Below are 25,153 nucleotides of genomic sequence, written 5' to 3'. Positions count from 1 at the left end.
AGTTTTGCACAAGGAGGATATCAACGGAGGATATATCCTCCTTGGTTTTGCACGGAAGCAGTAGGGAGTAGGGTTATATATAGTTATAGTAGTAATAGTAAGGGTAGTGCTGGTAGAGTGGGAATACTTTATTTGAAATAAGTCGTCTGGATGCCCCGGGCCGGGCTTGCGAAGGATGTAAAAAAAAAGCACAACTACTCATGCCGCGGTGTGCCACACGGGACCCAGGGACGCAACAAGGTGGCTGGATAGTAAGAAACTCTATGGGCTGGATGCCGCATTCCCGCTTTCCGAGACGAGCGCGAGTGAAGCTACCGGAAGTTGGACGGCTTGTCCCGGAAGTCAGGTGTCCGCTGTGTATTTCAATGCAAAAAGTCGCGTCTTTCACCCTTTCGTTCTCAGTTTTTTGCGTGGTTCTCGTGTAATGTCTGCTGTTATATGAAAGGAACAAGCAAGCTGAACGCGAGAAATGTGAGCATTGTGTGCAGAACCCTGTAATTTCAGAGAAACCGAAGGAAATAGGCATGCAGGTCTCACCCTGCCGCGGCAAAGGAGTACGTGCATTAAACACTACGTTCTTGTCTTCCGAGCGTGAAGGAGAAGGAGTGCAATGACGATGAGGCTAGGTCATCATAAAACCGAATTTTCGTGCAGCAAAGAAAAGGCACAGAGCGAGAGGAACTACTGACAAGAAAGGCGAATGCTGCAGTGCGCGTGAGAAGCGCTGTTAGAAGTCAACTGCACCAAGCACCACGAATAAAAGCCCATTCAAGCTTAACTTGCTACAATAGGAAGCAGTACATGACACGCTCCGTCGAAAAAGCAGTACCATACCTTTTGGAGGCGCTAATGCGAACCAACCGAACACCGTCGACACCTCACCAGATAGTAGCCCCTCGCTCCGGTTCGGTCTAAGCATAATTCGGTAAAACGGTCACTGCAAAGTCAGCTGCCTGGTGAAGGTTTCCATCTATAGTTTCTTAAATTTATCCCCCATTGATAACATAACTTGAGCTTGAGCGAGGGAACGTGCATCACAGTAAAGAGCAGTGTTGGCGACGAGACGACACCGAGCCGTGTAGACGAGGCTCTATAGGTACTTGCTGCGTGTGGCGACGTCCTGTCGTCTGCTAGTGTCGTCCCATTGCGATGCAATGAACCCTAATTCTTGAAACGTCTTTCCCGAACACTTCGCTGGTCTGCGCGCTCAGTTGACGGCGCAACAGGTAGGCACTGTCATGTAAAAAGACGAGAACGACGAAAAGACAAAATGCTAAGTGGGAAAACAAAACTGGAACTGAAAAACCATGCTGAGGTCCGATTTCATGCACTGCCAAAAGGCTGACTTCCGGGACAAGACCGCTTACTTCCGGTGGATTCACTTTCGGGCGCCCGATGTAGAGTCACTGGAAAAAATTTCAGAGTACCGCAAAGGTCGGAATTTGACTGGCAACACTGAGCGGCCACTGCCATTTACCTTCCAAGCCGACTGCGTCGCAGGAAGGTCGCCGTGTTGGAAGAGCTTGATATTCGGTGACGTATCGGGTTGAGTGTTCACTGAAGCGCAAATACTTCGTGCTCGGAGGCAATGGTTACTCAGAAGAGAAAAAATATTGTTATTTCGTGCGAAGTAATGCAGCTGGCGGTTTTTTTGCTCCGCGGTTGAGTTTACTGCAGGAACTGTGCTATCATTGTGAGCAGCATATCAGCGCTGCTATCGGGAGCTTGTGCACGCCTTTTTTCCCCTTCCGCGGAGCAGGCTACGAAGGAAACATTTCGCCACTCCGAGCAGCAAAGAGATAAGCTTGTGCTTTTGGGCAGTGAGCATCGTGGACCGCCATGGGACCGCCGTCTCGTTCAAGCAGGACGAAACTACTTGACATTAGCTTCTTCTTCCCATCCACTCGAGGCTTCTCGAAGTCTTCAGCGCAAAAGTGGTCCTGCAAATGTTTGTGTATGGTTAGAAGAGTGATGCTGGTCACCCGGATGATGGGCTGCCCAAGGAGGCTCCCAGGGCTTTTTTCGAGTGAAGCCCTGTTTCAAATATGTGGAACACGAAAAGCATAGAAGATAGCTGTAATAATAAGCTGAAACACCCAAATAAAGAGGCGAAGAAAAAGAATACGTTATAAAGCGTTCTAAGTTTACGCAGTGACACTTAAAATAGGTCATTTGGGATGTAAACACGCATGCGGCCGCAAACACGCAGCTTCAAGGATTGCTAACATTTGACCCATTTATATTTTTCTACCAGTCCCAACACAACTGGACAGAAAGCGGCCGTTATGTGAACGTAAGACATGCCCGACCATGCTTTTATTGACTGCGATCGTCACGGTCCGCGAAAAACAAGTGCCATGGGTCGAATGACTCGAGGCGCGGAAAGATCCTGCAAGTGCTTGGTGCACGTTAGGACGCGGAATTCTCGCGCGACAAATGTGCCTTCGCGTGCCACAAGCACGGAATAGTCGGAAGAGCCGCGTGTGTTGAGTAACAAGCGCATACACGTGTACCCGCGTCAAGCGGGCAAGCCGCGAACGATCCCTGTGCGACATGTGCGACGGTCTTGCTGTGAACTCCTATTTTCTTAGCATCCTATCGCTAACACCGCGTGCACTGCGCTTACATAGCTTCTAAAACAGCACCAAAAAGCACAAGCAATGTGCACTTACCTCGCACAAGCGTGTGTTTTTTGAAGGCTTGAAGTTCTCCCGCCCGATTTTGTGCAACTACGCAGAACGATCGACGCTGTCTGTCATTTTTCCCGGTCGGAATCAAGAAAAAAGTCTTCCCGGACTCGGTTCGGTTGCTGCATCCGAAGGCGCAGCAGCCAGGCATGATTTCTTCAGTATCAAACACGAGAGCGACAGTTGCAACACGAGAAACGTCGGGAACCTGCGCTCTTCTCAGCCGGCCCGACCGGCGCTTGGAAGGTATATGGCACCCCCAGATCACGTGGTACGGGTGGGCCAATGACCGCGTCGGCGGCGCGGGGAAAAGAAATGCGGTACTCTGAAATTTTTTCCAGTGACTCTAGCCCGATGCAGCATCCAGCTCTCCTAGTGGAGATAAGTGTCCAAGTTGCGTCGCGCTGAGAAAAAAAAAAAAAAAAATCCTCGGCCTAGTTCAGGCTCAAATTTCGCTCAATATGGCATTTGGTGACCAGTTTTTTTTTTTTTAAGTTCGATTCGGCTGCTTTCCCGATGCGGTCAGAATCCGCCTTTTCCACAAGATGTGGTGCCCTCTGGGGAGTGGGGAAAATTCGTCTGCTACCGACTGAAGACAAGCGCATGTACAATATTGTACACTATTGTACAATTCACTGTACGCACGTCGAGGAGACAGCTGCGCCTGCAGAGTGGCAAGTGTGTGTGTGTGTGTGTGTGCGTGCGTGCGTATGTGCATTCTGCAGAGTGCGCCAATGTGGAGTGTTGACTGTTCTGCATGTAATATGCTACCGTGGATTAGCGGACAGACGAGAACTAAGAGTGGGATTCTTCATCAATCAGGATATAGCCGGGAACATAAGGAATTGTACAGTATTAACGAGTTATTAAGCTTAATAAGAGGTACAAACTGAATGTTGTGCAAGCCTACGCACCTACATCCAGCCACGATGACCAGATCGTCGAATGCTTCTATGAAGACGTGGAGTCAGTATTGAGCAAATTAAAAACACAGTACACTGTATATTGATGGGCGACTTCGTTGCCAATGTAGGCAAGAAGATGGTTGGAGGCCAGGCAGTGGGCGACTATGACATACGCTCTAGGAATAGCAGGGGTGAGTAATTAGTGGAGTTAGCAGAAAGAAATAATTTACGGATCATGAATACCTTCTTCCGCAAGCGGGAGAACAGGAAGTGGGCGTGGAGGAGCCCCAATGGTGAGACTAAAAATGAAATAGAATTCATACTGTGCGCTCACGCTGGCATCGTGAAGGACGTGGAGGTCCTCGAAAAGATGCGTAGAAGCGACCACGTGATAGCAAGGTCTCGAATTAGCCTAGACTTGAAGGGGGAATGGAAGAAATTAGGGAAGAGGAAGTCCATTAACGAGTTAGCGGTTAGAGGGAAAGTAGAGGAATTCTATCAGGATCTCGCTGCAGGGCAGATATTCGGTTCCAACTATAAGGACGACGTTAATATCCAAGCAATGAACGATAATTTCACAGCTATCATTACGAAGTGCACAGTAGAAGTAAGTGGTAGGATGGTTAGCCAGGATACCGGCAAGCCCTCTCAGGAGACGAAAGGGCATGAAGGCCTTCAACCCCAAAGACAGAACAGAACTGGCAGAGCTATCGAGGGTAATCAATACGCGCAATTTAACCCAACATGCGGAAGTTTAATATGGACACAATAGAGCATGCTCTAAAGAACGGAGGTAGCCTGAAAGCGGTGAACAGGAAGCTAGGTGTAGGAAAAAATCAGATGTATGCGCTAACAGACTAAGTGGGCAGGTCATCAGAAATAATAAGATAACTAATGTAGCCGAAGAGTTCTACACAAATCTATACAGAAGCCAATGTAATCAGGGCGTTAATGCGAGAGGTAGTAGCGCACAGAAATGGGATATCTCGTCAGTAACTAAAGAGAAAGTAAAAAAAAACCTTAGGAGCAATGCGAAGTGGTAAAGCAGCTGGTGAGGATCAGGTAACAGCAGATCTATTTGAAGTACGGTGGGGAGATTGTGCTAGAAGAACTAACCACCCTGCATACGTAATGCATTATGACCTGGAGCGTACACGGTATTTACTAAGGTAATTTATAATAGAGTCAAAACAATTTTATACTTCAATAAACCAATCAGTCAGACAGGCTATCACTCGATCATGTTCACACTATCAATCAGGTTTTAGAAACAGTCACGGTGGAAACAGTTAGGGCGGTGGAAGGTAGCAGTCCTGGGTCTCGCTCTGCCGCGCTCAAGCGACGCTACGGACGGATGGATGAGTTTGGCAGAGACGAGACCTTGCAAATACTTTGTCTCTAGCATGTGGTACACCGGTCCAGGACTGAGGGCTCCGTCCACGAGGACCGGTCCCCCAGTCACCCTCCATAAAAAAGTTTTCAACTACCACAACCCCCACCAACGATACTGTAAAACATTTCATGCAATCTAAAGTCGCGTAATGCGGCCTTGGAAGCTGTAGCAGGTGAAGCTGATCAGCGCACGCCTGGACGACCAGGCAGCGCTTCTCGTCATCGCCAGGTAGGCAGAAGCCTCCGGAGCCCTGGACTTGAGGGCCCACTCATAGGCTCTGCAGCTACCATACATCCTCGTCAATAAACGTTCAATCAATCAATCAATCAATCAATCAATCAATCAATCAATCAATCAATCAATCAATCAATCAATCAATCAATCAATCAATCAATCAATCAATCAATCAATCAATCAATCAATCAATCAATCAATCAATCAATCAATCAATCAATCAATCAATCAATCAATCAATCAATCAATCAATCAATCAATTAATCAATCAATCAATCAATCGATCAACCAATCTTCGTTTTGTTCACAAACTGGCTTCTTCAAGGCTGTCAAGCTCGGCAGTCACGAGCCACGCGCCCCACCCGATGGAGTGGGAGGCTGCCCTGCTGTGCTGCTCAACTCTTCAGGACCAGAGAGCTGTTAGAGCTGTGGTGACAAGAGTCCATGCTAGAGATGTAAACTTTCAAGAAATTTTGAATGGCATGAAAAAAACCGTTTTTTTCACGGTTTTTTTCATGAAAAATTGGAAATTTTGCAAAGCGTGACAGAAACAGATTTATTTGCAACAGCACAACAATCAATAATAATGCTCCGAAGTTCAGTCGAATATGCAGTTACAGATGCCATATTGTGAAACGAACTTCTTGTTCTATTCCACCGAGAAGACAAATAATGATTTGCACTTCAGGCGAATATGGAGATATAGATATCATATTTGTGGAACGAACTTCTTGTTCTATTGCACCGAGAAAGAGAACATGAAAACTGATCTGCAAGTCACTCCATATTGGACTCAGAGTCACTGTCGCTGGTTGCGGCACTACGCGCAGCAGCATGAATTGAAGCTGTTTCCACAGCTAGGTTCGACTGCACATACACATGCTTTCGAACGCGTTCCCCTGAAAGCCTGTTGCGAATCCTTGTATGAACGTTTCCGAAACGGGACCAGTTTCGTTCGCAGCTGACGGATGATGGTGGTATCTGCAGCAGTCGGCAAGCCAGACGAGTTAGCGGCTGCTTGGTGCAAAGGCCTTGCCACCAGCTAGATGGGGCCACGTGCTTCGCTGAAGATCCCTGCCCTGGATCAAATTCCTGCGTATGTCCTGTACTCTGCTACGTTGGAAATCAAGAAGCTGGGCTTGTATTTCGCTAAAACCGCTTACGTGCACAGCAGCCTATGTTATTTATGCCGTGTGTGTAGCGCTGTAGAATTTGCAGCCATTTTGTTCTACTTAAGCCGTGAGTTAGCGTGTTTTTAAGTCAAGCCTGGACCTCATATGTGACCTGGCCTTCAACCCGCGTACTCGCAGCACGAACGATTTAAAAGCACTACCTGGCACCGGCGATGAAAACTGCTCTCCAATCGTTCAACGATGCACGCTGTAAAGGTTTTCAAAGCAAAAACCTAACCTAAAAGCAAGCAATCATAAAACCTTGAAATTGCATTGTGAAATTTTCGGTGTTTCTTTCCATTTTTTGTCATCTGAAAACAACGAAAAAAAAAACGTTTTTTTTTTTTTCAAAAATTGCAGTGTTTTTTTCAGGCCTTCACATCTCTAGTCCATGCCGCCGCGGAAGCCACAGTAGTCCCGGACTAGGGATCCCTCCTAGTGATTGTGAGGGCCGTGCCCTTCCGGCCCGAGCAATACCACTTTGTAAATAGCACAAATAAATGTTTTACACCAACCACCACCGCCACGCAGTCAGGACAAAGAAGAAGCTCCTAATCATTCCAACAGTTCACCGCCTGTGTCTTGGCCACTCCCCCGTAGTGGGTATGTGCCATTCTACTCGAGGCCAACCAACCAACCAACCAACCAACCAACCAACCAACCAACCAACCAACCAACCAACCAACCAACCAACCAGAATTGGCCGGTCGGTTATGCGCCGCAGCCACAGCTGCCAGCAACGACATCCCGAGGTACCCCATGGAGAGCGAGTTCACGTCCGGCGACTGCGACGCTGGCGGGGGCAGCTTCGTGTGCTGCGGGGAGCCGCCCTCGGCGTCTCCCTGTGCGAGAGGTGTCTCGCTGTCCCAGCTGCTGCGGTCGCCTCGCTTCGCGCTCGCCTGCAACTTCCTGGCGGTGGGCACCTTCTGCGTTCTCGCCGTGGCGCTGCTCATCGCCGTGGCCGACAGGCACCACGCCGCGGCACTGGCGGCGGCAGCGGCCCAGAACAAGACGGAGACGCCCAGCGCCGTGGGGGAGGTCCAGCGCAGGCGTGCCACCGAGCGGGGCAGGGAATCCTCAGACGCACCCACCATACCGGCCAGTGCAAGGTATAACAACACTAAGAGACACTGCCTTTTGAACCCGCTTTCTTCAGACTGTCTAGGCCTTTTCGCCGTTTCCCGATGAACATTACGTTATGCTGTTTCCTCAGAAGTGGCTCCGCTAAGCCAGTTTGAATGGGAAGAGGGCCGGGCTTCAAGCTTCGCTCCTGACGGCAGCTGTTTAAAGCATAGCAAAACTGCCCCCCCCCCCTTCCCCCCCCCCCCCCCCAGGGAAATCATGTTGGGGACCTCGTTTCTGTTCCGGTATCCTCCTCATGAGGCGAATCTGGAAGAGTTGCTAGTTATTCTGGACTTTACGTCCTTCTTGGAAAACAACTCTAACATCAGAACAGCGAAAATGCTGCCCCGGAATCGCTGAGTTGTTTATTCTCGTCGAAATGCTAAGCACTACAGCGGTTGCAGTAGGGCTTTCAATACGGCAAAAGACATATCCGCGAGCGCTCACACCATCAACCCCCCTCCCCCCGCTTCATATGTCTGGGTCATGCAGTCTGTGTTGTGTCGCAAGACGCCGCCCTGGCAACTCTGACTTGACGTCTGATACTTAGCTTGTGCGCTCTTCCTCTTAATATTTTTAGACGGACTCTTTAGTGCCCTTCTTTCGGTTCATGAGCGATCATCCGCAACTGACTGAAAGCATGGCTGGAACTATATGGGCTCTCTCTTTTTTTTTGCCGCTCTGTGAAAGAACTGGCTGGACTTTGACCCTTTGGTTAATACGAATTTCAGTGACATCTGGGGTGGTGCCGACTGCAGGGGCTACCCGCAGTGTTTAATTACTCTGGGTAGGGGTGCGGGATGTGCCGTACTCACTCCAATGTAAGGCGAGCCTTCTTTACCGCAAATAGAAGTGAAAAGTCACCCCTTGATTTATAATCTAATATTCGCGTTAAAATGCAAGTTACGCTGTAGCAAGACCTCACATGCCGTATTTACTCGCAAACTGGTTGACGCGTCATGCAGGTCGGCCCCCAACTTCGAGGAACGAAAAAAACAAAACAAAGTTAGAATGCCGCATTGGTCGAACTGAAGCTCCGAGCCACAAATACCGATAAACGCACATCGGAGCAACGGCCGAGCAGTCAAAAGCTCCTCTCTGCTGAACGCACTTGCGTACCGATGCGAAAGGTGGCCACTGACAATCGTGTGTGTCCGAGCGGCCCCGTTACCTCCTTGCAAACCGCTTGTCGATGGCTTCGTCGCCGGAGCTGCGAGAACAGCGAGGTATGCAAGACTTCCCCCTTTCTTTTGTAGCATTCTCTCAGTATTCGATACCCTATACGCCGCGACCTCATCACCTCTCGGCGGTTTCCCTCATCACGCCACGGCCACCGGCGCTAAAGTAGCTAATCAGCCAACGTGTGTGGTTCCCGTGGAGACAGGAAACCTCCGAAGCAAGTCTGGCAGCAAGCCCTACAATGGAGATACAAAGAGAACAGCAGCAGTGGGAAGAATCAGAGCCAGAAGGTTTACAGGCCGCCTTCCAACGACGTGCACTAGCTCCATATGCTGGGCAAAGTCTGTTCCAGCCGGGCAAACAGAACTGGAAGCCCCGCAGTCGACGCCACTAGTCGTGCCCCTGAGCAGCAGAGAGCAACTTTCCGGGTTGATGGCAGCAATAATACAAAATCGACGCCATCGTAGGCATCGGAAGAGGAGACCTACGTAGGGTGTGACAGTTGCTTTCCTAAACATGCAAGGATCTCGTAGAGAGCATAAGGGGGCAGTCTCGCGAGTGAGCTGCACGATGAGCACTTCTCTGCATTTGCAGTGGTAGTGACGCACCTAAGGGGCGACGAATTTCCCCCTTGTGAACCAGGTCTGTTCCGGGAGGGCTGCAACAGACTACAGGAGGACGGACGAGGTGAGGGTTTGGGACATTTTTTTTTTTTTTGGAGCCCCAGCAGTGAACTCGTGTTCGGGGCACATGTAACTTACGGGGCACGTAGTAAGTAGGCCAGTGAGGATGGCAGTTGTATATTGGTGGTCGGGTGACCAGTAGGTAGCAATGATGCTATACTCGAGTGTACAGGACATCCGGGACCTGAGCCAGGCTTTTGCCATCTTGATAGTCGCTGACTTCAGTGCGCCTGTGGAGGAGTCGGATGGTCGGACTGATGCTAATGGTCGACTACTGTTGGGAGCAGGAGACACGCTGACGATTGCAAACCTGAAAGGCCAGTGTCAGTGGGCGGTTACTAGTATGATGCGCGACCTCAGCTCATGTACCTACTACTGCTCCATGTTAGAGGGTCTTTGTAATGATGAGAGTGGCGATGGTAACATGGGCACCGACCATAACCATCTACGCCTCATATTTGGCAGGAAAGGTCGGAAACAGGAGCCGACGCATATCATGAAAATCAGACGGCCTTCTGAGGAGACGCTCGGGGAAATGGCCAGGAAGTTGGAGTCGCACTCACAGGACGTAGGCACATATGAGATCTTGATAGCAGACCTGAGAGAGATGCTACAGCAGCTTCCACCGCATACTAATGACCGGAATGGACCTAAAGCACGGTGGAATGCGAGGATGACACTAGCCGACGCCTCCAGGCGGGAGGCCAGCCGAAGACACCCGCACCTCTTCAAGCAGGGGAGGATGGGGAGGCCGCTGTGGAAGCACGGAGGGTTTACCTCATGCTGAGCACGAGGCATCAGCGCTGCTGCAGTCCCAGAGACGCACACTGAACAGCAGCTTCATGTGAATGCTGAAAGATGCTGGCCGGCGAGGACCGCAGCGCTGGAGATGGCAGCACTAGCACCTAGCTCCAGCACTTGCTCCGCACAGCACCAGATGCTACTACTGTCCAGGGAGTAGGATGTCTGTCCCTGTTGGAGGTTGGTTGCGGGCGATGCAGACAGACTGATCACCGGCGCTGGAGTCAGTGGACCTGCTGGAGGACATGAGCAGCTCATACCTAATTCAGAGGCAGTGGATGCTGCAGCAGGCCTCCGAATGGTACCAGTGGAGAGGGAGCTGGAACGGGAGGTCAAGAGGATGGACTCTGTTTTGGTGGGATCCCTATGAGCCTAATTAAGGCACTGGGGCCGCGAGCACGCTCAAAGTGCCAGAGGACTGGAGACGGAGCAGAGTCAGGCCCTTGTTTATAGGTGTGGTAACCGAGAGATCGGGAATTGCCGCCCCACTGCTGTGATACCCATTCTCTACAGGATGGCGGTTACAGGTGGTGGTGGCCCGTCTGCAGAGACTGGCTGAAGAAAAGGGGGTGCTGAGGATTCCTGCCCTCGAGGCGCATTCAAGATAATCTGTTTTTCCTCACGTAATATATTGAGGTCGCCCAACAGGCTCATAGCCCCCTTTACGTGGCTTTTGTAGACATCTCTAAAGTGTATCATGGTGTAGAACAACAAATCCTATGTGCACAAATCACAATCACAAATCACAAAGCACAAATCCTGTGTGCTTGGGCTCGAATGTGACTACACTGCGAGCACTCTACTCAGGTGTGACAGCACAAGTAGAGCAGGATGGACTTGTGACAGAGCCAGCGAGCGTATCATGTGGGCTCCCTACTCTCGCCGGTACTCTTTATGCTTATGTGGCGGGGTTGACTCAGCGACTAGAATTTCTGGCCTTGGTTATCCACTCGAGCGCCATGAGGAGGGGCAGGCTGTTGTACGGAGAATACCGGCCCTGCTTGCATGCGGATTTCGCTCTGCTTGCAGGCTCTCCCGATGAGCTACAGCAGCTACTAGACATATGCGGTACAGAGATAACGCGACTGAGGCTGAGGTTGAACCAGGCAAAATGTGTAGTCAAGGCGGGGGCAGTGGGTGCGGAGCCTGTGAGAGTGAACTGGACACTACAGGGAGGCACATTCCGTTGGGTGGAGACAGTGAAGTACTTCGGTGTGAGCCTCAGCGCTGCGGCCGACTACCTGAATCCACATGAGCTCAAGAAGGAGAGCAAAGCTGTCTGCAACAAAAGGATGGTGCTCCGAAAAGCACTGTGGACTTTCAACCAATACAAAGTGTTGCGGGCGCTGTGGAAGATGGTGGCAGTTCCGGGACTCACATAAGCCAACGCGACCCAATGTTTTTCAAAGGGGATGAGAGAATTCTTGGAGAGACGCCAAAGAGATGTGGGAAGGACGACGGTGGGGTCTCACTGGCTGACTCCAGTGAAGAAGGAGAGTTCGGCTAGTCGATGTTTACTGCCCGGGAGGCCGTAGCGAAGGTAGCCTATGAGACTCCTGTCTCCCCGAAGCAAACCTCGCCCTACAAGTGGTGGCATATCTGATATTTGCGGGGCGGTCGACGGGACGGACATGGTGGACATTGCGGTTGCGTCGCTCTCTAGACCTGCCTATGGTCAGTCTTGCAACGGCAGCAGCTGCGGGAACGAGGGAGGAGGTCCATAAGCGAGTGCAGAGCGCCGAGACAAGTAAATAGCATCATACATGCAAGAGGTCCTCTCTATAGCGGTCTACTGCAGGGATAATACCGCAATCAGCAAGGAATGGCTGCATGAGAACTCGAGGGGGAGTGGTTTCCTTGGAGAGACGAGGTGTGGAGTTCTACGCACTCGTCCCCGATACGCACTCGAGCGGGGAGAGCACGCTTCACTGATGGTGCTTCAAAGACCTGTGTGCTCTGCGACTCTGCAAACGAGATGGTGCGACGAGTGATTCTAGAGTGTACACTAATCGCGTGCCGCACTGTGCGCAGGTTCATGTGCGTGTACCGCGAGGGTGCCTGGCGTCCTGGCCTGGGCGTGCGCATCTTCCCACACGCTTACTGCCACCACGTTGTTTACTGCTGTCTGAGCGTGCAGCCCTCGAGCGCGGACAGCGCCTCCTTGCGGTCGGTGGCGCAGCTCGGCGTCGCCCAGGCGGGCTCACCACACGCCGTCTCCGTCATCGTGGGCGGTGAGTGTTGCCTTCGTCGACTGTGCATAGTAACGTGATTTATCTACAGCAAATGCACGTACAGGATGTAGGAAAACTGCGGAAAAAGCTGCCGTAAGGACAGCTTCACGTGAGCGCAGGCCCCGTAAACAACAACGATGACAGCTTCAAAGTCGAAGTGAAAAATAACGAATGAAATACATTCGCATACATACACTATAAAAGCTAACAAGAATATTTAGCAAATAATATAGTGGAATGAAGGCAAGGCGTGTTTCTAGACAGCAGGAACAAATAAACGAAAAAGAGACATTAGCAGAAAGTTAGTCCCGACATATATTCCAGGAAAAAACAAGCACAATATATGCTGATTGTCACATAATGGTGGTGGCAGTTCGGCTACAGGAAGACAGTGAATAGGCTTCCAAACTGGACTCATCATTGGGCTTAACTCGCGCCCGCAAAGAACTGAATGACTCGGCGGCGGGGTAGCAACAAGTGTGCTTGACAGTCGTCGAAAAGAATGCCAGCCGCTCTCGGTCGCACTCAATTTAAAGCTGACAACAAACTTTTGAAATAAAGCGTGAAAAGTAGCCACAACAGTCTCGAACAAGCTTAGAATCCGTTCCTCCTAGATGCGCTCATCGGATATAAATTAGGTCATATCTTGCGCCACAAACCAAGCGATAAAGCAGAGTGCCGGCGGCATTGAGATCTGCAAAGCTTTGCGGCAGTATGTGTAGTTCAGCATGAAATGCTATATAAGGTGTTCATAACTTAGGGTTTCGAGTTGAATTTATTCTAAGCGGTAGTGAATTCTGTAATGCCTGCAGTTGATAGGTTATTCTCTATGTACTACCTGAAGACGTGAGCACGCAGGCTTGTCTAAAGCGGTAGCGGTGTCACAGTGCCGTCCCCTGATTTGGTCGCAGTAGTCACGCCGTTGTCTCTTATATGTGTATGTGATTTTGCTTGAGCTCGAGCATTCACTGTAAAACGCAAAACTAGGTTTAAATCTTGCTTCACTAGCTATGCAAAGCACCATTCAATCGCTCCATACAAGTCTGCTCACGTCTGTACGGACTATCTATGCAGCTTCTGCTCGCCCCCGCTGCGGTGGTGCGGTGGCGCATAACAAAAAAAAAAACACACACAAAAAAACATTTCAGATGTCAGAAAAAAGCACGAGGTGATCCCAAGAGCATTTGCAACGGCTTTGTTAAATGAAGCGAGTCGATCTATAAACTAAGCATAGAAGTGAGATGGTAATGGCTTGGAATGACTTTTGAGTCAACAGAGATGAGCGGAAGGCCACAGTTTTAGTGGCGGAATAAACTCCCACGTCTTGTGTTTTTGGTTTCCGTGAGAGGCTACTCTCTGGTTTCACACGATGGGCTTTTGCATGAGGACATTTCAAGCGTAGTGCTGCTTTAAATTCAGCGTGTTCCTACCTCTAGAAGATGCTTGCAAGAAAGCTTGCGCTCGACCAAGCTCGACTGCTCTCACCTTTTCGCTGCAAACTTCCTAATCTCACCCGCCTAGTGACTCTTCTCTTTGCCCCCCTCCCCTCAACTGCTGCTTTTTCTTTCTCTTGGATCCAATCCGTGATCCTAAGCTACCAACGGTTGTATTGACTTCGCATTACATGCATGCCTTGCACGTGCCCATTTCCTTTTCTTGATTTCACCTAGGATAGGATTAGTGATTACCAACGTTTTTAGAAGCGTTGGTAGTTACTCTGTAATAAATTAATGCAATGGTCATGATCGAATGAAGGGCTCAGCAACGGTCCTGAATCTGAATGATTTGTGTGAAGTTATGCTGGAAGCAAATTCGTAGTCTCTCTCAACTGTTTCAACTGGCTGGTCACCTGAAATTTTCCACGGCGAATCCGCATTGCCCCCCCCCCCCCCCCCCCCCCACCTTTTTTAACAAGGAAAGTTCAAGAAAGTCATGGCACTAATTCAAATAAGATCGCACTTCCCACGTGCTCCGTCCCCTCCCGATCTAGGGGTTTTCCATAAATCTGCCCCTGCATTCGCGTCACTTGATGACATGAATGCGACAGAGCGTACCTTCTGGACTCACATCAACAAAACCTCTTTTGCTTCAGTGCAGCTCTTCATCGGCCCTTCTCGTGGAATATCGCCTACACCCGTCTGCTCCCTCTCTATAACTCTAGTAAACAGCGCTGCTCAAAGGCTAGCCAATCGTTCACCACTCTTCCGTAAGAGGAATTTTGCGAATGGTACTCTTGCTTCTACTCCTGGAAAAGGCATGCACGGAATTGATCAGGCGTCGGGTCTCCCGTCCGCAGGCTCCTCGGCGGAGGACGCGCACCTTTCGGCGCTTCTGCGCGACCCGGACAGCGTACGTCAGCTGGTGTCCCGACTGGCACTCGCCAATCGCAACGAAGGCGCCGGGGCGCTCTTCTCCCGTGCCTACCTGCACTGGAGGCGGCCGCTCGAGCGACATCGCAGCGCCCTCACGCACCTCGCGACGGCCCTCACGGAGCTCCTCCGGCCGCTCTCGCTGCACCTCGGCCTGGTCGTGGACGGCACCGGCGACGTTGCGGCCGCGTTCGACTTCCCCAGGTCACTCACACCACACTCTGCCCTCTATCTCAAAATAACTCGGGTTGCGACAGCAGCATTTCGTAATCTTCGCGTACGACCTCTGCCGGGACTGCGCCGAAAAAGCGGTTCGAAATTTCAAATTCCGGTTTTGTCATGATGTGCATCGATAACTTTGCATACAACACAGTGTGTTCAGTAGAGTGGCTTTATGGGCTTGTTGGTACGTAGTTCCAATACACTGTAGCGCAGCAAAAGACGAGGACACAAGAGACGAGAGAGCGCTCGTGGTGTTCGCCTCTCGTCTCTGTGTCCTCGTCTTTTGCTGCGCTACAGTGTATTGGAACAGTGCGTTGTTCGAAAACTCCCCCCCCGCCCCCTCCCCCAAAAAAGGAGGGGGGGGGGGGGGCATCGCGCTTTTAAACAATAGAAAAAAGACGGTTGCTTGTCAAATTCTGAATGCAATATCGATCGTACTGCATAGACTCGGTCTTCTTCTGGATTTCCAAGCAAGAAAATGAAAAGTGATATGAAACTCTCGCTAAGATGCGACCACTGCGTACTCTAAGCGGAGCAGTTTTTTTTTCTGTTCGTGAAAATAAAAATAAAAATAAACGAACAGACGAAGCCGTGACTGATATGTGTCTAGGAGGAGGCGATCAATGCTGCACTTTCATAAAGTGGCAGAAAAGCCGTTAATTTACCTCCTTTCTTGCTCCATTTTATTTTGGCTCTATACCTTTACTGTACTGCACTGGACAGATGAGTCAGGCGTACCCATTCACCTAACTACATCACTGTCCTGCAGTGATGAAGCTAGTTGCTCAGAAGAAATTTATGTTATGTGGCAAAACTTATACTGCATGTCTGCAAAAGTTTTACGAGCATTGCTGACACGCGGCGAAGCCTCCCTACCAGGGTGCCCGTGGCTCCGTCGAAAACTTGGAGACGGCCGAAGCTCTGCTCGCCAACTTCTGACCAAACGCAAACGTACAACTAGAGGTAAATGCAAGAGACCTCGTTCCGGTAGTGATTCGGCCATGGGCAAGCTGCTGATAATCCGCACTTATTTCGGTTTCTCACCTATATCGCGCACTGCGCAAACACTGTAGAAAATTCGCAGGAGCTTTATGCGTTTCTCGCTGCTAGGCCGTTTTGCCGAGAGAAGCCTCAGAACTCGCTGAAAGGTCCACCGAAGCGCGCGAACCATTTGGGTAGGCCAAGGTAGATACCTCGGTTTGAGCGCAGCGTGGCTGCTTTTTGCGACACAGTTGACGGCTGAAGTGGAAACTAAACGGAAATGATTATTAAAGACTGGTTCCTAAATATCACCAATAAAGTTTTTATATATAGGGAAGATTTTTTCAAACACGTACAACGAGAGGTAAGAGGCAAGAGAGGCAAGAGACAACTACCCTGCACTGCACTCTACGTTCTGCTTCATAGACCAGCGTTAGTTGCATTCATTTTTAACAGGTACTATTGAGCGCTGCCAAGGTAGAGTACTGCATTTAAAGGCTATTCCAGTTTATCGGGCGAACCTAAGCGGCACGGTAGATTTGCGAGGTACGAGAACTCAAAAGAAGAAGAAGAAGAAGAAAAAAAACCTTGGAAAGTTAAGTTGTATGAGCGCATGAAGCTAGCTTCCACTTGTGAAATAACTACGAAGCTTTTGGACGGAGAACACGGAGGTCCAAAAGCTCCGTGTACTCCGTCCAAAAGGTAGCACCCGATGTTAAATCTCTTGCTCGCAAGATAACTTGCGACCTCAGATTCAACGCACGTTTAAACGCGACCAACCACGCATGAACCGCAGTAGCTCTGCCGCAGTACTTTTAAACGTGCAAAGGTGCACGCTTTACAGGCAAAAAGCGGAACAACCCCCTCCTTGTTTCGAAGCGAGAGCTTCACTATGGGACCTGGTGCTTCGATCGCCGGGTGTCTAGTTTGACCTTAAGCTTAGTCAGAGGTGAAACCATGGAAAAGAGAAAAAGAAATTGAATCAATATCCATGACTGGGAGTCGAACCCGCGGCTGTGCGAACAGATCTCGTTTAAGGGCCACTCAGCGAGACCACTAGGCTATCGCCGCAGCCACTACGCCTCGTGTTAATCTGCACCACACACTCGCGCTGTGCATTGGAGAGCGTCGTCTTCATCAACTTCCATCTGCTCCGCCCCGCGGCACTGCTTGCTCACCGTCTTCTTCTACATAGCACAAATCCGTGCTTTTGCTTCGATTCGAATGCAGTAAACTATCTCTGTAGTTTTTTTTACCGTTGATTATAGCTGCTTTTGTATAATTTACAATACCTTATTGATGGAGATTATATATCTTACAAGAACGTATGCGACCATCTGTAACCCAGATCTGTAAAAGTTCGTCTCCCACTGAAATAAAACAAACATAAATAACGGCAAACTTTCGCTTCCTGTGCTCTGCTTGATGAGGTGGGTCATGGAAGTACCTGTTTTCGTTGACGCCGTGGATTGCAAACACATGGAATTCAATTGCGGCTTAGGGAGGGAAAAGTGCCATCGATTCTGAGAGTGAAAACTGAAATCGAATAAAAATGAGGTGATAAAAATGTCCCTGTAGCTCCGCCCTTCCATTCGCATAGTCGTTGTGCGTAAAGAAGAAACCACGCTGATGTATCAGAAAGCACGCTCTGTCCCGCTCTCCGCGTTGTACGCAGCAAACCTTGGCTTCACGCCAGAAACCGATCTCACGTGATAACATCGCGGAACACGTGATAACTCATGGCTGCAGGGACGCCTGCGATCGTGGCTCTATGACTGCACGCATGCGCTGCGCTGCACGCGCCCTAGTTATTGTGCATCCCACGCGTCTCTTAATAAGAGGATATCTTTTTCACAACAGTAGCTGTATACAGATAGATGACATCACACGGGAGAAAGTTCGGCGTGACGCCTAGGCGGCGCTATTTAATTACGTTGGTTGAAGCGTGCAGTCGGCACAGGATGTTGCAACAGAAGATTGCCGCATTCGCTGCCAGCAGGTGGAGTTTAGCTGGTAGCTTTCAACATCGACCGCGCTCCGCGTGGGTTTTGCGGTCTCAAAGGGCGTCCCACGTGCATGCCGCCACGATCAATAATGCCACCGCCAAGACTAGCTTACAGACACAGACTCACAAAAATAGGAGGATCTGGACAGAGAGAAGACAGTCCTCATACTACTAGTTTAATGATAGCACCTCACGCGACTTTTAAGAAATCATGGCTTCTGTTTTTACCTCAGTTGCATTTTTTATGCTCCACGCTACTTGACCCGCAATAAAAGCGACGAAATTATGAACGTGTTCCAACCAAACCTCTATAACCGTTTTATGTTCGACTTGTATTCAGTGACATTTCGTTTCTTCGGCTTAACGTCTGACTTGATCGTCACATCTTCTGTTTCTTAAAATTTCGTACTTAAAATTTCAGACAGACACATCAGGTATACCTGGACGGGGATGCTAACGAGCAGTTACTCCCTTATAATAAATCTACTCCAATTTGTAGGATTCCTCTAAAACACTGGACTAACACAGTTCCCACTGCGAGCTGATCAATTCGCTCTCTCCCCACCACATACCAGCCGCCCTGGTTAGCTCATTTGGTAGAGCAACTGCCCTGGTGAGGCAGTGCATGGTGCCAGATTCGAATCCCGGACCAGAGCGAATTATCCTTTAATTAAGAAGTTCTGTGTAAGCTGTACAGCTTCCCTTTGTAGCCGCATGACTTTGCTCATGGGTGGATGCTAATGAGTAATTACTCATTTATAACAAGTCTACTCCACCTTAAGGGATTGCTCTAAAACATTGGACCAACGTGGAACACCACTTTAAGGTTTTGGTGCTTTCGGTTCGTTCCGCGTTCAGAGTATACATCTAACGTACATAAAAAAAAAAAAAACGCTTCAGAGAATTGACAATACTTGGTAATGTGCAATGGCCACTACAGCATTTTTATTTCACTGCTTCGGTGTAGTAGTGGTAGTAATTATTGCTGGTATGTAAACAACGAAATAGAACGATGTAAAAGATGTTTGCAGCCAGCTGCAACTAGGACTCCTCCCTCCACCTCACGCCGTTTGTGTGTGTGTGTGTGTGTGGGGGGGGGGGGGGTGTAAAAGGAAAGCCGGCTTTGTGTAATAAGTTCCGCTTGTCAACACACCCCAAAGTAAAGTGATAGCAAGCCTGATAGGATAGAAACAGGCCTGCTTAGCGTCCTTTGTGGTCTCCACCCCCTGACAACCCTTCTCGGCTTTAAGAGGCTTCCTGTCCTACCCACACTAGTTCCCGAGAAGTGCAGTCACCCAGCATACTGAAGCCAGTGGGCGGAGGTACGTTGAATGCAGGGATAACGAAAGTGTTTACCTATTTTGTGATGCCGATAATAGAACATCGCTCTGGTGTTGGCTCCCAGATAAGAGCCATCGGCTGCCTGCGGACTGCACGCGGTGTGGGAGTGCAGTCTCTGGCGCTTATATCGGGAAAAACCGCGTCAAAGCTCTGTGGTAGTCATCAATGGCAGACACAAACCAAGCTCCTTCTCATCGATTCATGATCCGGTGCGCTGTAAACACGTGGTGTGGCTCCGTTTTGTCTGCTTGTACTTTGTTTCATGAATTTTCCTTTTCCTGCCAAAAAAAACTGAAAAATAACTTCATAGTGAGGAAGGTCCGGGGCAACAGATTTGGAAACAACTTCAACAACGCGTCTACTACTTTCTTTTCCCGTAATGTGGGTGCGACAGAATAAAAAGTCTGCTGGGCTTAATTTCAAGCAATTAACTTTCACTTTTGTTATGGTTTCCAGCAGTGGTTTATTCCTGATTCCTTACAAAAGTGGTGCATGTTAGCTGGGACTTCCTGTAGTCCCACTCGTACCACCGGTAACAACACAGTAACTTAGCTTGCAGACTAGGTGTGCATGTAAGATATTAGTTGCTTGTTCATGACTTCAATGATTTGAATGCGTTGTTGTTAATGTGAAGACGTAATTATTACACGAATAGCTTCAAACCGTAAGCTGCATACAAACACTCGTATCCTGGGGTACTGCAACTGTACCCCAACTGTGTCCTCACTATTACTCCAACTGTTGCTACTATATCTGCTGTTGCGCGCAGGCTGCTGCGCTTGCTGGGCGACCGCGGCCTGCTGGTTGCGCCGCAGTCGTTCGCAGCGGCGCCCGATCCGCACCGCGTCTACCACGGCGCCGAGACGCTGGCTCAGCACGCGAGTGTCGGCTTCCAGAGCGAGGAGCTCAGCGACCGCGTCTGCCACGCGTTCAGCCTGGCCGCCGTGGACGCCAACGGTTCGCGTGGTGAAGACCTCGCCTGGCTGCCGTTCGGCAGCGTGTGCCGCATGGACTTCGCCAACAGGAGCCTGTAAGCGGAACCCTTGGCTCAAACGCCTGCTGGCATCTGAAGCCGAGGGCTGACACGAGCCGCCAGCACGGCTTCCCGACTTATAGACGCGCACTAGTGCCGCTCTGATGCTGTAAATCTATGTAGGAAAAAAATGGAAATTGGTTTTTGAGGAAAGGAAATGGAGCAGCAACTGACGCACATCTCGGTGGACACCTCAACCCCGCCTTTAGGGAAGGGATAAACGAGGGACTGAAAGAAGAAAGAAAGAGGTGCCGTAGTTGGGGGGGGGGGGGGGGGGGGGTCTCCGGAATAATTTCAACCACCCTGGGATCTTTAACGTGCACCGACATCACACAGCACGCGGGCGCGTTTTGCGTTTTGCCTCTATCGAAACGCGGCCGCCTCGGATCCGGGTACTCCGGCTCAGTAAACACGCGCGCGCGCGCACGCGCGCACGCACGCACGCACGCACGCACGCACGCACGCACGCACGCACGCACGCACGCACGCACGCACGCACGCACGCACGCACGCACGCACGCACGCACGCACGCACGCATGTCCCGGCCATGGCGGTCGAATTTCGATGGAGACGAAATTCTAAAGGACCGTGTACGATGTCAGTGCACGTTAAACATCCCCAGGTGGTTGAAATTTCCGGAGCCCTTCACTACGGCGTTCTTCATAGCCTGAGTCGCTTTCGGACGTAAAACCCTATAAAACCAAAACCAACCACAGAGAGAAAGAGAGAGAGAACGCATAATGTGTGTTTTCTGACAAACTTCACGACACTTTCACCGTTCAACGATGTTCAATTTGGCTGGCATGCGCGCGAACAACAGAACATTTCAAGGCTGTCGCCAACGCAGCAAAAAGATACGATAATATGTTTATTTAAACACAACCCGCCAGCCTTTCTTTATACCTTAGACAGGAGTAGACAGCACAAAAAAAAAAAGTCACGAAGTAGTGAAAAAAAAAGTGATACGACGATGATTTGATTTTGGTTTAAGCGCGCCATGCCCGATATGTTCTTTTTGTTCTGTGCTAGACGGGCTCAAATGCCCACTTTTTCAAGCATTTCACCTTATAGCCGAGTAACATACCTCACGAAAGCTTCCAGAGATTGGAAAACCTGTTCGCACCCCGCGGCATGGAGATTGAACCTCTCACCTCCACACGTGGATCGCATCTCAAGTATGGACAAATCCTAAGAGCAGCATAAAAAGGCGCCTCACGGCGTCTTGAGAGAGTCTTATTTATGTGTTTATTTATTTATTTTTTTTTTTTTGGGGGGGGGGGGGAGGAAATGGCGCAGTACTGTCTCACATATCTCGGTGACACCTGAATCGCAAAGTAAGGAGAGGGATAAAGGAGGGACTGAGAGAAGAAAGGAAGGAAAAGGTGCCACAGTCTTGTTTGCGGCGCCCTTTTCAGGAAAAGGGCAGAACGCGTTATCCCTACACAAGTTTCTGCGCAGGCAGCCTTTACTGCAGTCGCGAAGCTGGCATGAAAACACCAAGGGAAGCAACTCAGGGAGTGTTGGAAACAAGACGCGTCAGTAGCAGACGCTGTCCTTAAATTTCAAAAGTTATAATAAAGAAATAAGGCGTGACCGAGACAAAACGTATGTCTGTTGTTAAATGGCGTTCAGCACTGTGCTACGGTCGGCGTAAAATGTTCCTTTTTACCTTTTTCAACGAACAAGCATTTTGCTGGTTGAAAAGACTCATAAATGCGTTTCCTGTACCACGGCCGGGCTGGAGCAAGCCGTCATCACTTCAGTCTGTCGGTGCCTATACGAACCAGATAGGTACCAGAAAAAAAACTGGCGGGCTTTTTTGTTCCTCGGAGCAAAAAGACGACAGTTGTCACTTTTTCATTGTCTGCTGGCGGTTAGCTGTGTGGTGCAGGAAACTCTTTTGTGGAAACCATACTGCTGAGGATTTAACTGTGAACGCATGTTTTAAGCCTTGATTACAATGACAGGGAGAACCCTGATCTTTAAGGTAATAAGGCAGTAATTACTCATTGGCATCCACCCAAGCGCAGCCATACGGCCACAAAGGAAAGCTACCTTTGTGGCCGTATGGCTGCGCTTGGGTGGATGCCAATGAGTAATTACTCCCTTATTACAAATTTACTCCACCTTGGGGGATTCCCCTAAACACTGTTCCCACTTCGAGTTATTGATCAATTCGCTCTCGCCCTACCATAAGCTTGCCGTCCCGGTTAGCTCAGTTGGTAGAGCGATTGCTCCAGTGAAGCGGCGGTCCCGGGTTCGAACCCCGGACCAGGGCGAATTTTTCTTTAACTACGAAGTTTCCGAGAAAGCTGTATAGCTTTCCTTTGTGGCCGTATGGCTGCGCTTGGGTGGATGCCAATGAGTAATTACTCCCTTATTACAAATTTACTCCACCTTGGGGGATTCCCCCATACATTTGACCAACACTGGTCCTTAAGGGACTCTGCAGAGTGTAATGAAATGGGCCGATAATGAAACGCCTTAGTTTGGGCTTCTGTCTCCTGGACCGGTGCTGTATTCGCTCTCTTCCATCCTGAAAGCATGAATGGACAACTTAGTACAGCCGATTATACAGGGTATTTCACCCAAGACTTTACACAATTTTTAATGACAGGCTTTTTGAGTTAAAAGAGTGCTTTTTTCGGCATAACATTGTCAATGGCATAGTACATCAGAATACAGCTAAGACGTGCTAACTAACAGGCTGGTTAACTAATATTGAATAGTTAAATTTTTAACTATTACTGTTAGGCTATCTAATTATTGAGGGCGTGTTGCCCACCGTAAATAATATACATATCAGTTTTCACAATTTCGAAAACGCGGTTACTCTCGGCGCTGTGACCCAACAAATTTTGCCTGCATCGCGCCAAAATACATGTGTTATCGAGTAGCTTGCAGGCAAAGCAACCTCTCCACGGTCTCCAGTACACGCAACTCGACACAATAGTCAAAACTTGTGGGGCCACAGAGCCGAGAGTAACCGCGCTTTCGAAATACTAAAAACTGATATGTGTATTATTTACAGTAGACTACACTGCTCTCAATAATTAAGGGGCCTAACAGTAACAGTTAAAAGTTAACCATTCAACATTAGTTAACCAGTTAGCACGTTTTAGCTGTATTCTGATGTACTTTACCGCCCACAATGCTATGTCGATAAAAGCGTTGTTCTATCTCAAAAAGCCTATTTTTTTTAAAAAAATGTGTAAAACCTTAGGTGAAACACCGTGTATATACTTACTTTGACGAACTTTGACACAATAGCTGTCAGTCTGCTTAGTGGATGCGCGGGACCGCAAACTTTCCTAAATCTGTGACATTAGCCGAGCGCATTTTTGAAACGTAGTTTCTGTGACAGATATCCTCCTTCCGGTTCCTCCCTGGTTCCCCAACCGTTTTCCGGCTCGCTTCTGGCGCAGCCACGGGCTGGCGACCATCGGAGTGACCGCTTCCGGCCACGCCGTGTCCTTCCTGGAGCCGTCGCGAGCGCGCGCCTTCGCTGCGCTGCTGTGCAAGCGGGCGCACGCCGACTGCGTCGCCTTCTGGGACCCCGAGAACGACGACCGCGCGGGAAAGTGCGGAGCACAGCCTTTCCCGCTCATCAGGGCGGTCGTCGGAACGCCCGTCGCCTGACTCGCGGAGCAACGTATGCAGCACAAGGCTGGATCACAGGAAGAGGATGGACGTGCTCACAACGAGTGATCAAATCTGTATACTTTGTGAAAATAACCCGCGCTCTCTACCATCTCTACGCTACGCGCCCGCCAATAGCAACACCCCGTGTCATTCGTCCTTGCTTGCAGTGCTTGTACGACCCACGTGACCGGGCCATAGCCCAGGGTCTGGGCACCCTGACGCCTATACTTCTGGCTCCTCACGACCGTGTGCATGACACCGACAGGTGTTTTTGAAGCGGAAGCTTCAATACGCTAGGTAAAGTCAAGGTCACAGTGTCTGCAGATTTCACCTTCATTTGACCTTCAGATAAAGCAAAGGAAAGGAAAGGTGCATAACTGGCCCCCTGGGACACCACCACCACCGCCATCACCATCATCATCAGCCTGACTACGACCGCTGCAGGGCAAAGGCCTCTCCCATGTCTCTCCAATTAACCCTGTCCCTTGCCAGTTGCGGCCACCGTGTCCCCGCAAACTTCTTAATCTCATCCGCCCACCTAACTTCCTGCCCCCCCCCCCCCCCCCTTCCCCCCCTGCTACGCTTGCCTTCTCTTGGAAGGCTTCGAAAGCAATGGAAAGGCGCTGGCCCCCTTGGGCAGTGGACGACACAGTCGTGCTTTAAGCTGCGTGGCGGTAGTGACAGATGTGCGCTGCATGTGTTCGCATTGACTATACGTTGTGGCAGAAACGCGGCACTGAAGCCATAGGCCGCAACATTCGTTGGCTGAGCAAACATTCGGGATCACCCACTAACTGCCACCTGCCAGGGTGGCAGAGTTGGCGCGCTACCTATACAGCGTCCGGAACGCACTCAACGTTACAGACACCAAGCGACGTATAGTTGCCCGATACGCCATATCTTTCGCACTCTAACCAGGTTCAACCGTAGTTAAACCGCAGCTAATTTTTTTTAGTCGCACATAATTTTCTGACGTTTGTCTTTCTTTGGTTCGGGAGAATTACATTTCTTGAGAAAGAACTCTTATATTGGCCAAAGAAAACAGCCTTGGCTCTCCGACGTCCTTGTTTGCGTTGTGTGAATCGGAGCCGCTGCTTGAGAGTGAAAGGGAGAAGCTGGATGAGCGAAAAAGCATTTCCTTGTTTCATGCCC

At 49.8% G+C, this 25,153-nt stretch overlaps 1 protein-coding gene across 1 annotated transcript; it reads left to right on the top strand.

Moving 5' to 3' along the window:
- The first annotated feature begins 7,150 nt into the window (after window positions 1-7,150).
- On the top strand, window positions 7,151-24,039 carry LOC149341505 (uncharacterized). The gene is made up of 5 exons (XM_089546673.1): window positions 7,151-7,500; window positions 12,208-12,407; window positions 14,704-14,980; window positions 20,095-20,355; window positions 23,785-24,039. Exons 1-5 carry the CDS (start codon window positions 7,151-7,153, stop codon window positions 23,996-23,998), a joined length of 1,302 nt encoding a protein of 433 aa, XP_089402799.1. The 3' UTR covers window positions 23,999-24,039.
- Window positions 24,040-25,153: the final 1,114 nt, after the last annotated feature.

Source organism: Amblyomma mixtum, chromosome 5 (genome assembly GCF_055824585.1).
Source record: "Amblyomma mixtum isolate Tamu chromosome 5, ASM5582458v1, whole genome shotgun sequence".
NCBI classification, from domain to species: Eukaryota; Metazoa; Arthropoda; class Arachnida; order Ixodida; family Ixodidae; genus Amblyomma; species Amblyomma mixtum.
This window is presented reverse-complemented; position numbering and strand designations above follow the sequence as displayed.